The 10,912-nt window shown below is 43.1% G+C and overlaps 1 protein-coding gene across 2 annotated transcripts in view; it reads left to right on the top strand.

Moving 5' to 3' along the window:
* The first annotated feature begins 9,494 nt into the window (after positions 1-9,494).
* AATF (apoptosis antagonizing transcription factor) overlaps positions 9,495-10,912 on the top strand; it is a 108,081-nt gene continuing 106,663 nt past the window's right edge. For both annotated transcript variants that reach the window (XM_075904776.2, XM_075904775.2), the window contains exon 1: positions 9,495-9,652. In XM_075904776.2, the coding sequence (XP_075760891.2) occupies positions 9,568-9,652 (85 nt within the window). In that variant the 5' untranslated portion in view covers positions 9,495-9,567. The remainder of the gene's footprint in view (positions 9,653-10,912) is intronic.

Raw genomic sequence — 10,912 nt, 5'->3', positions numbered from 1 at the left:
ATAATATAAAACGAATGTACCACAAGAAATGCTAATTTTAATTCCTTTTTCAGAGCTGATATGAAATCCATTGTTTTATAGCATTTGGTACATCTGATGTTGCACTAGACACATATTGCTCTGAGACTCACTATCCCTTACAACTCTTAAAAGTTCAGATAAAATATCAGTTGTGAATTATTACATTGTCTCAGTCTATAGCCCTTACTGAGGCAAAAATAACCATTGATGTCTGCATAAGGAGTACAAGATTGGTTTGATAAGTCACATAGTAAAAACCTTTCCAAGTACTCAATTAATGAGAGGGGAGTAAAATTATATTTTTTCTCCATCCCTCAGTTTGGCTGTTTTCTTTTTGTTTTAACTAGTCCCAGAAATTTTGCTCTTGAATACAGACTCCTATATGCTCTGTTTTTTTAAGTCTGCTTATTTCTCTTTCTGGTGAGGGGAAAAAAAGTCCGAACGCTTTAAAATTATACAGTATGTAATTTTCATTGGTGATTGCACATTTTGTTGACAAACACCTAGGCTTACAGACCCAGCAAAGGGGGCATTTTAATTTAAGCTATAGTTTAATTTAAACACAGAATGTCTTATATAATAAGATGAATATAAATGATCTGCAAGGGACCTGTTAGTGTTCTTTTTTTTCTAAAAATCATGCTTTATTAAATGCAGGGGAGACTTTCTAAACTCATGGGCTCTGTGTGTAACTCATTTCTTGATCTGCTTTATTTTTATATCAAGTGCTTCAAATTTTTTGCTCCATTTTGCATGTATATAATGAAATTGGAGGTGATCTATTCATTATCTATTTTGATTTAACTGGACTGATGCTCTTTATACATGCTTCTGCTATTAAGGGGCTGGTCTGGGCTGCTGTTTTATTGTTCAGTTAGTTATTTTATATGAAGAATTTCCCAAACAGGCATAATCTGAAGAAATTGTGCCAAGTGTTTTTCCCTCCTTTTTTTCTTGCAGTGAGTTATTTGTACCATGCTTTAAGTATTTGTTTATGCAACACACAAGTAGAAATGTGATGTAACTCAGATTTAGATTTTACAAGGCCAGAGGAACACCTGTGTTTACTGGATCCAATCCTGCAGTCTTTATTTCAGACAACGACCTCAGCTTAAATCAGCAGGAGTTTTGCCCAACTACGGGCACTGTCCACAAGGTTATGAGAACTCTGGCTCTAATCCATCAAAGCACTTAAGCATGTGCTTAACTTAAGCATGTGAGTAGTTCCATTCATAAAGTTCAGCAGTCACCTAAGTGCTTTGCTGGATCAGAACCAAAGCTCTGAGCTCTTTACAGAGACAAGCCCTAAAGCTCTGGACTCTGATTAATAAGGTAGATATTTACACAGGGCTGACTCCTGCATTGCTTGCACTGTCAAAACTCCTTTTGAAGCTGATTGGACCCTTGCTTACATGTCCAGCGCTTTTGTGGGGTTGTACTCTTTAGACAGGGCTTTAAATAAGGCTGAGTATATGTGTTTGCGTGAGTATTTTATGTGTGCGTGTATGTGTGTGTATGTATTTGTTTTCTATATAGAAAAATACACATTATGCACATGCAAAGACACACAATGGATTTTCAAGCCTTTTTTTTTTTTTTAATTCTCTTTTCATCTCTTCTTGTTTAACTATTGCTGGTTCCGGTGGCCTGCCGGGAGAGCCTTTGTGTTGCTACTAATTTGCAGTAGAAAGTGCGGACTGATGAGACAGGACTGTGTCCAGGCCTAGATCTGGGCACCAAACTTCCATTGACATAAACGGGAGTTTGACATGCAGATTGAGATTAGCATGGAACCCTTTATTTTACCGCAAAATAAGGATTGCTCAGTATCTGACTGCGTAAGACTAAATAAGGACTTTTGCAAATTTTTCACAGCAATGTTATTTACTAAAAAAAGTGTGTGTGTGGGGGGGGAAGGAATTCACTATTTATAGTAATCCAAATTTAGTGCATTCATTGTTTTCACGCACTTTCTCTCCCCCCCCGCCAGTAAATAATATACTGCTTTGAAGAATTTTGCCATTTCAAATTTAACAAGATGTTTCTACTGACTAATCAAAGTGATCCTAAAGTGTCTGTGAGTATCCAGCAGTCAAACAACTCTTCTTTTGTGACAAATTGTGGACCATATTCTCCTTTACTATCACGGCTGGAAACTGCCTTTGGTCTCAGTCGCAGCTTCCTTTCTTCGTTAGTTTCTATTTACGCAGGCCTATGCTTGAGCGAGTGATGGGGGAGCTTTGTACAGATCTGTATCTTAGGGTGAAAATGTACCTACATTTTGATTTGTAGATAAGTATGTATATTATTTTAATATATGTATGTGTGCCCAGATCATGAATGGTGGGTACATGATACAAATCCATAAATAAATACAATTTAAGAATATGATTGATGATTTAGATACTTTTACCATTCAACGTAGGGTCCAAAACTGTAATGTTCACACATTGGCTCTTCTGTGTTATTTTCCCAGAGCAGAAAGTATTTAATTAGGCCTCCTTTTTTAAAAAAAAAAAGGTATTTATAAGAATCTGGTGAATCCCTTTCATTTGTCAGCCCTGTACACAGCCTAATATAAGACTTGTACATTTAAGCTTAATCAAGGCATGCCCATTTCTTCACCTAGATAATGCTGTTCAACGGAGAGATGATGGATCAAAGGGTTACATCACTGGTCAAAGAAAATGTACTAGGGACAAGAAGAATCGGTTTGAAAAATTCTTCTATTTTACTTGTACATCATCTACTGTGTGTGTTTGGGTAGCCAGAAATACTTATTACAGCAGTACTCACAAAGCTCCATATAAAATGAAAGGCGCCATTGCAAAAAAAGGCTTTCGGTGTACAAAGATGACCACTGTTTGTTAGCTTTCTCCTTTGCATGGTGTTTTGGGAACAGATATTTACTTGGCATTTTACTTCCAACCCAGGTGTAAAAAATATCAATGGAGGAGCGCACCACCGATTTTTCTAAAAAGGTTAATTACAAATTTTAATTATAAACTGTGGGCCGGGTCCACAAGTTAGGACTCGGTAGATCTTTCACTGATTTAAAAAAAAAAGGAGCTTTGTACAAAGATTGAGAATAGACACTGGCCTTTAGGTAGGAATTGAACTTACATTTAGTAAAGTCACAGTTGGATTTGGCATTGCTGAATAGGGAAGGTGTGTGGGGGGTGGGAAGGCAGGGCATTTTTAGGACTACCCATTTTTTTGCACTTTGCCACTTGTGTGAACCGGATCATGTTCAGACATGAATGTCTTAACTGTGAAAAATAGCTGAGCACCTAAAACAACAGAATCTGTGTCTTTAAACTATTGTCATTAGGCTGTATAGGCAAGACCCGATTAGAATGAGTGGGGTGAGTCACTTCTTTTGGAGCTGTTGTTCCAGGCAATTTGCAGGTTCAGGATGATAGTTCTGTACCAGGCATTCTCTGTCCAATGTTTGGAAAGTTTTCTTTGCGATTATAAAAACTAGTAACTTCTTTTTTTCTTGTTTTATTTTTAAATTAAAGCTTTTGCTCTGCAGACTCTGAATCGGAGGGGGATCCTGATAAACACGTCAGGCGGGCTGGGTTCATATGTTTCCTACCTCTAATAATAGGGTTGAAAATTGCCATCGATGGACACACACAAAGTTGCCATGACATCATTGGGTCTTCTGGGTATGGCACCGTGACCCCAACCTAGCAAAGCACTTATGCATGTGCTTTAATTTAAACAGATGAACAGCCTGACTGATTTCTGTGGGATGACTCATGTGCATACGGGTAAGCACATGTTTAAAATATTTTTCTGAACTGAAGCCTCTGTCAGGAGAGGGACACTAGATTAAGACCAGCCTGGACAAATGTATTTTGTATAGAAAAAATAAATGTTGCACTCTTACATTCCCCTGACATTGAAGTGGTGTGTGTGTGTTGGTTTGTATGTTGCGGATGCCCTTGGCCAAGAATATATTTTACTCTCTCATATAAATTATTTTCCTAATATTTACAGCACCTTTCTCTGCTTTTCTAATTCCTGTATATCAGTAGCATCTTTAAAACCTACATGAATCTATTTAAAATACGTTAAATATATAGTAAACTCAAGAACAAACTAGAGCGTTCCAATGAGAAATGGTCATTTAGCTCTTTCAGGCACATTTATTCCACAAATAACAAAACAAAACAAATCATGTAATAAATCTTGCCTTACTGTCCTTACTAGATCTGGAGAATAAATATTAATTCTTTGTTGCAATGAACTTTGAATATTTTTTAAAAATATTTTTAAACAAAAACAAAAGTTTTTGTGGTTTCCTTTATGCCCTCCTTCCCCCCCCCCTCCCTCCTGTCCTTTTTCAGGGGAAAAATGTTGTTGCTGAAACATTTTTTGATGTAAAAATTTGTCTCATGAAAATGAAACATTTCAACTATTTTTGTTTGTTTGTTTTGGGAGATAATTGCCATTTTCCACTGCAAAATGTTTAGGGCCTTATACCACCGTTCTCCAGGTGAGCTGAATTCTGTCCTTGAGAGTGCATTTCAATTGACTTCAGTGGATGCAACTCAGATGCATGTAACTGAGTTTGATATCTATGGGAATTCTGCCACAGACTGATGCATGTACTTTGCAGCCCAACTTGTAACCACGGTTCTATCTCACAAAGGTAAGAAACGAATGAGGAGTGATATTGAAGACTGAAATGTTTAGTGGATGATCAGCCCCTTGTTTAGTGTATGTGCTTGGATGGAGGTTTTTTTTTTTTACATTTCTATATGCCTATCCTTGTTTTTTTGTTCATAAAAAGAAACAGTTAAAAATAAAAGCAATGTATTATTATTAATTTAATGTATTTATACGCAGTAGCCAAAGTGTGCTATACTCTTCCATAGATTTGCTAAGGCGGGCATAACCTCAGAGTCTCTCAAATGCCAAAAAGCCATCCAAAGGTTTCATAGAACAAGGGGAAATATGAATGAGGGAAATGAGAAGATGATGTTTTTACTGTAGTCTTCCAGGAGCACACTTGTACATCTGTGACACGTTTAAATCAATGTTTTTATTTTAGCAAATAAGCATTAAGATCTACAGTAACATTAAAGGAACTGTGTTAACTAGTTTGGGGATTCATATTTCCAGTTTGTAAACAGAAAGAAGACTTTACAATACCAAGTCTGAATATAAATGCTTTCAGGAGTGTGTTAAAAATTAAATGAAAAAATATTTTTATTATTATGATTTATTTATTATACAAACATTGTTTTGCATGATTATGAATCTAAACAGTAGCAGTAGCAGTAGCATTGCTTTAGGGCATATGATCCAGAAACTGAAACAGACTAGTCTGTCTCTGTCTGTTTTAATTATCCAAGCTGAGTGAAATGCAAAAAAGGAAACAAACAGAATAAAATGGAAGAAGGAAATTGGATTTCTGCAATATTTTAACACTCCATGGTGTGTTAGGAGTAGGGATTTTTTGTTTGGTTTGTGTTTATCTTATTGGAGTACCTTTACCAATGACTAACCTCCACATATTCTGAAGCTAGCCCAACACATCTCTCAAAATGTGAACAACTTTAAGGATGTGAATAGTCCCAGTGGGTTTGATTCTCCATTGTTCTGTATATTATGCTGCCATTCATACCAATGCAAAGTGAGGGCAAAGCTACCAGTCTGATTTTGTAATGTTTTACACCCACTTTGCTTTAGTGTAAATGCTGACATGAGGGGCAGGACATCAAAGAATTAAGCCTGTTGGCTTCAATAAGATTACCCATCTATGTGAAGGTATACATGAGCTGAAATGCCTGGTTGGATGAGGGACTTTATACAGAACAATAGAGCTATTAATCTCAATGGGTGAAATCCTGGCCCCACTGAATTCAATGACAACAATCCCATTGATTTCAGTGGGGCCAGGATTTAACCCAATGGGACTAGTGTAAATCACACAACATTTGGCTCATGGGATGTTCTCTGTGGATAAAATAATACATTAGGAGCATTTTATGTAACCATCACTAAAAACCCTCTCTTCTTTCAGATAGGTGGATATTGGTAGCATACCTTTGGATAGCAGAGTATTTACAAGTACCTATATTTATTATTTCTCTATATTAAATATATACATGTTCCTCCATTAATAATGTGAGCTTGTATTCTAGAATCAAAATGCCTGTTAAACCTTAAAAAATAGAGTCCAGAATGAACAACCACAGAATTCAAACTCTGTGTGTCCACAATTTCATAATATTGCGTTTAAAAAACAAATATGGTAAGGAACCCTCATTGTATGCTACAGTAAAAGCAAATAAAAAAACAACAACAACAACCAATGTAGAGTTTTATAGCCACCTTTTCATAGCCTCAAAATGTAATTTACAACACAAAATATACATCCTTTTGTTTTTCTATTGTTTCCCCAGCTAAAAAGTATTTCAACTCTACACTGTGTAAAATCCAGGGCCTGATATATAATAAACACGTGCATTGTAATGAAAGTTTATATATATAATACCAATATAATATTATATTAGTTTTATATGCTGTTCTTTGTATATAATACGAAACAAACACCTTGCAGGGAGACTATCTCTGGGAACTTGTCTGGGAGCTTCTCCCAGTCACATAGGATTTTGGGATTAGTCTCTCCTCATGGTGTTTTATAGGGTTTTCCAAAGCCCTCATTGGAAGTTAGCTGAGCAGTAAGCAGCCTCGGCTACTGAAGAAAATGGTAATTAATGATATTCCTCTGCCCTCTGTAGGACAACTGGCTGCACTGAATTCTTCTGCTTCAGGGGGAATACTAGATCCTGGAGTAGAGCAACAAATGCATGACACCTTGGTTGCTGCTTGCATTCTAATTAGAAAACATGTCTGGATTAATTTTTATAGCATTTAATGGCAGTGGGGAGAGGTTTTGTTGAATGGAAGGAGTATCATGCTGAATTTCTCTTAGCTAGATGTGAATCTGGTTTTGGATTGGCATTTGTAACTCGAACCTACCATCTTAAGGGGCTGAATCCAAACACTGAATGTAAATAAACTGAAATTTGGGGAGAATCAGATTTCAGTCTTCTATGTTTTTCACATTTGGGGTTTTAAGGTGAATCATTATATACATGAAGTTTAGATCCTGATCTGGAATTTTGGTCTGAGGTTTTGTAAAGGTCTGCCTATGCACATCCTTGTGCGAGACAGGGAAGGAAGTATATTAAAACAAAGAAAAAAATTACCTTGAAATATTTAATACACAAAGTGAGAAAATAATTTACACTATATCATATATTAAGCAGCTTTTTTTACAAAAATAAAATGAAAGTGTGGTGTTTATTTTATTAAGTATTTTAAATGTTTATGATCATATATAAGACATGGGGGTGAGGAACTTTTTTGGATCAGGGGTCGTCCACCCACAGAAAAGTCAGTCAGGGGCCGCATATGAGGGAGAAGCAAAAAACCAAAATCTCATTGACATGGCAAGTGTGAGTCAGAGCTAGGACTCGCTCAGAATCTCCCAGTTTTTGTGTGCTTATGCCATTTATGTATAATTATACAGAACAGGTGTTCCAGTTTATTAGATAGTAACCATATTCTCCAGCATGTGACCTCAAAGGTCAAAGGCCAAGGTGTTGATTTCAAACATGGGACCTTATTCTGTAACTCTTGGATAATTTTACTCCACGGGACTGATGCATGAATAAGGGTTGTGGAATGGGCTACAGTACTAGCCTAGGACATAATTATTGAATTAACAGGGACTGACCTCAAGTTCAAATTCCAAATGGAAAAAGCAAGATTTTTTGTAATAAATAACTGGTTTTAGTAAGAGTGGCTGCTGCAAGTTCCTTCTGTACTTCAAAGTGTTAATTCAGTTGGGCCACATCCTCAGCTAATGTAAATTGTCATAGCTCCATTGACACAATGAGACTTTACCCAAGATGAGAATCTGGCTCATTGCACAAGAACACACTTGTGCCCACACAAAAGGTAGAACCCTATTTACCATAAAATTTAGTTAGATAACATATAATTTTTTTTGAAAAACAAAATCTATGTGAGGGGTACATGACCTAAATAAGGATAATGAGTGTGTTCTGGGGGAAAAGGGTTGTAGGTTTTTCTGGTTTTATAAATAAAACATACTCCTTACATAGGTTTACATACATGCTTAGACAATCATACATTCCCACACCTGCACCCACACATCCTCCTCTCCCGCATTAGCACTCACACTGATCCTCCTTTACCTCACCGCAACACACAGTGTCACGTACCACAGGCCCTGCTTCACCCCACTTATCCATACAAAAGTCCCACCCACTTAGCCTTCCCTCACAACCTCTCTTCAGCTCCCCTTATACAGCCAGTCCCCGACTTATGAACGAGTTACGTACCAAACACTAGGTTATAAGTCCATGTGTTCGTAAGTCGGATTACATTCACTTACATTACGGCCGCGCTGTTCGTAAGTGCGGATTTTGTTCGTAACTCGGGTTCCGGCTGTATAGGAGGTTGGTCGTAAATACAAATGGTTGTAAGTCGATGCTTTTGTAACTCGGGGAACCAACTGTATACCCACTTGCCCTCTCCTTAATCCCCTCTCCCCCCTGCACCTCCCTTTATATCCCTGGCCTTCTTCCCCCACCTTTTACCCACTCCCCCATCGCTTCATCTGAACCCATCCTCCCCCTCTCCATAACCACTAGGGTTACCAATTTTTGTTGGTCATATTCCCAGGGGCCTTCAGCACAGGACAAAAATCTTCAATGAGAGATTAATTTTTTAATTCTTGGAGCCTCCAGGACAGTCCTGACCCTGGAGGGTAAGCAGTCTTAATAAGCACACCCCCACCTCATCCTGATATCCCCTTATACCCACCCACTCCAACCCCCTTAGTGATTCCCCCATCCCCCTTTATGCCCCCTGTGATTCCCCCCTCCCTAGTGATTTCCTCACCCCCTTTATATGCCCCTCCACCCCCTTAGTTATTCCTCATCCCCCTTTATACCCCCTTGACCCCCTTAGTGATTCCCCATCCCCCTCCACCCCCTTAGTTATTCCTCACCCCCTTTATACCCCCTCGACCCCCTTAGTTATTCCTCATCCCCCTTTATACCCCCTCGACCCCCTTAGTGATTCCTCATCCCCCTTTATACCCCCTCGACCCCCTTAGTGATTCCCCATCCCCCTCCACCCCCTTAGTTATTCCTCACCCCCTTTATACCCCCTCGACCCCCTTAGTGATTCCTCATCCCCCTTTATACCCCCTCGACCCCCTTAGTGATTCCCCATCCCCCTTTATAACCCCGTGACCCCATCCCCCCCTTAGCCCCCTCCACCCCCCTTAGTGATTACCCCCCTGCTCCACCCCCGAGTGCTCCCCCCACCCCCTTGAAAACCACGCCCCCTCGCCCCCACTCCCCGCCCCTGCACCCCAGTTACCCCCACGCGCGCTGACCCTCCCCGCCCCACGTCAGGCGGAGCCGCTCACTCCCCCCCCCCCCCCGGAAGCGCGGCCTGCTCGAGCCCCCGGCGCGGCGGGCAGGGAAGATGGCGGCGCCCCTAGCGCTGCAGCTGGAGCAGCTGCTCAACCCCCTGCCCCGGCCGGCCGACCCCGAGGACGACCCGGAGGAAGGTGAGGGGGGCGCCGGGCTGGGCCACGTGCGCGCCTTGTGGGGAGCCGAGCGCGCGGCGCCCATTGCGCGGGCTCCCGGGCGGCGGCGGGGCTGGGGGCTCCCCGGGGGCTCTGCCCCGCCCAGTGGCTGCGGGCGGCGTCTCCCCTCAGCGCCGTGCGCCCCCCCCCCGGCCAAGGGTGGCCCCGAGATCGCCGGGCTGAGGGCTCCCCAACACTGCCACCGCGCCACGTGCTCCCTCCTGGGCAGGGGCTGGGGGCTGCCCCCGACCCCCCCAGCGCCGTGCTCCCCCCCTCGCTCCCGGCAGGGGCTGGGGGCTGCCCCCGACCCCCCCCCAGCGCCGTGCTCCCCCCCTCGCTCCCGGCAGGGGCTGGGGGCTGCCCCCGACCCCCCCAGCGCCGTGCTCCCCCCCTCGCTCCCGGCAGGGGCTGGGGGCTGCCCCCCCCCCCCCCAGCGCCGTGCTCCCCCCCCCCGCTCCCGGCAGGGGCTGGGGGCTGCCCCCGACCCCCCCCCCAGCGCCGTGCTCCCCCCCCCGCTCCCGGCAGGGGCTGGGGGCTGCCCCCGACCCCCCCAGCGCCGTGCGCCCCTCCCCCTGGCCAAGGGTGGCCCCGAGATCGCCAGGCTGAGGGCTCCCCAACACTGCCACCGCGCCACGTGCTCCCTCCTGGGCAGTGGCTGAGGGCTGCCCCCGAACACTCCCCTAACCTGCTCCCCCCCCAGCGTCGTGCTCCCCCCCACTCCCGGCAGTGGCTGAGGGCTGCACCTGACATCTCCCCTAACACCATGTGGGGTCCCCCCCCCCTCTCCTCAGCAACCAGGGGCTGCCCTTCCAACACCTTCCACAGCATCATGTGCTCCATCCTGGGCAGTGCCTGGGGCTGCCCCCTGACACGTGTGTCCCCCAGCAGCCTGGGGATTAATCTCTAAGAATTTCTCAGTGCATTACACCCTAGGCCACTGGGGGATGTGCTTTTCACTCCCCCCCCCAACTCTTTTCTCCTCCCTGAATGCTGAGTGGGGTCTGCTTCCCCTTTCTCAATACTGCTTCTCTCTTCTTCCTCTCTCCGACAGTGACCAGGGGCTAACACCTATGCTTCTTTCCCATTTCCAAAATTGGGGCCTTCTTTCCCTTAACTCCTCTCTCTTCCCTGAGGCTGCTCCCCTTCTTCCCCCTTAGTGCCTATGATAGAACCTCAGGGTTAGGAACTGATCAGTCAACCACGCATAGAAGTGAAGGGGGGCCGATACTGCATACCGGTAAG

Source organism: Pelodiscus sinensis, chromosome 21, assembly GCF_052426305.1.
Source record: "Pelodiscus sinensis isolate ZL-2025 chromosome 21, ASM5242630v1, whole genome shotgun sequence".
NCBI lineage: Eukaryota > Metazoa > Chordata > Testudines > Trionychidae > Pelodiscus > Pelodiscus sinensis.
Note: the sequence above shows the minus strand (reverse complement) of the source record. Positions and strands in the feature narration are given on the sequence as shown.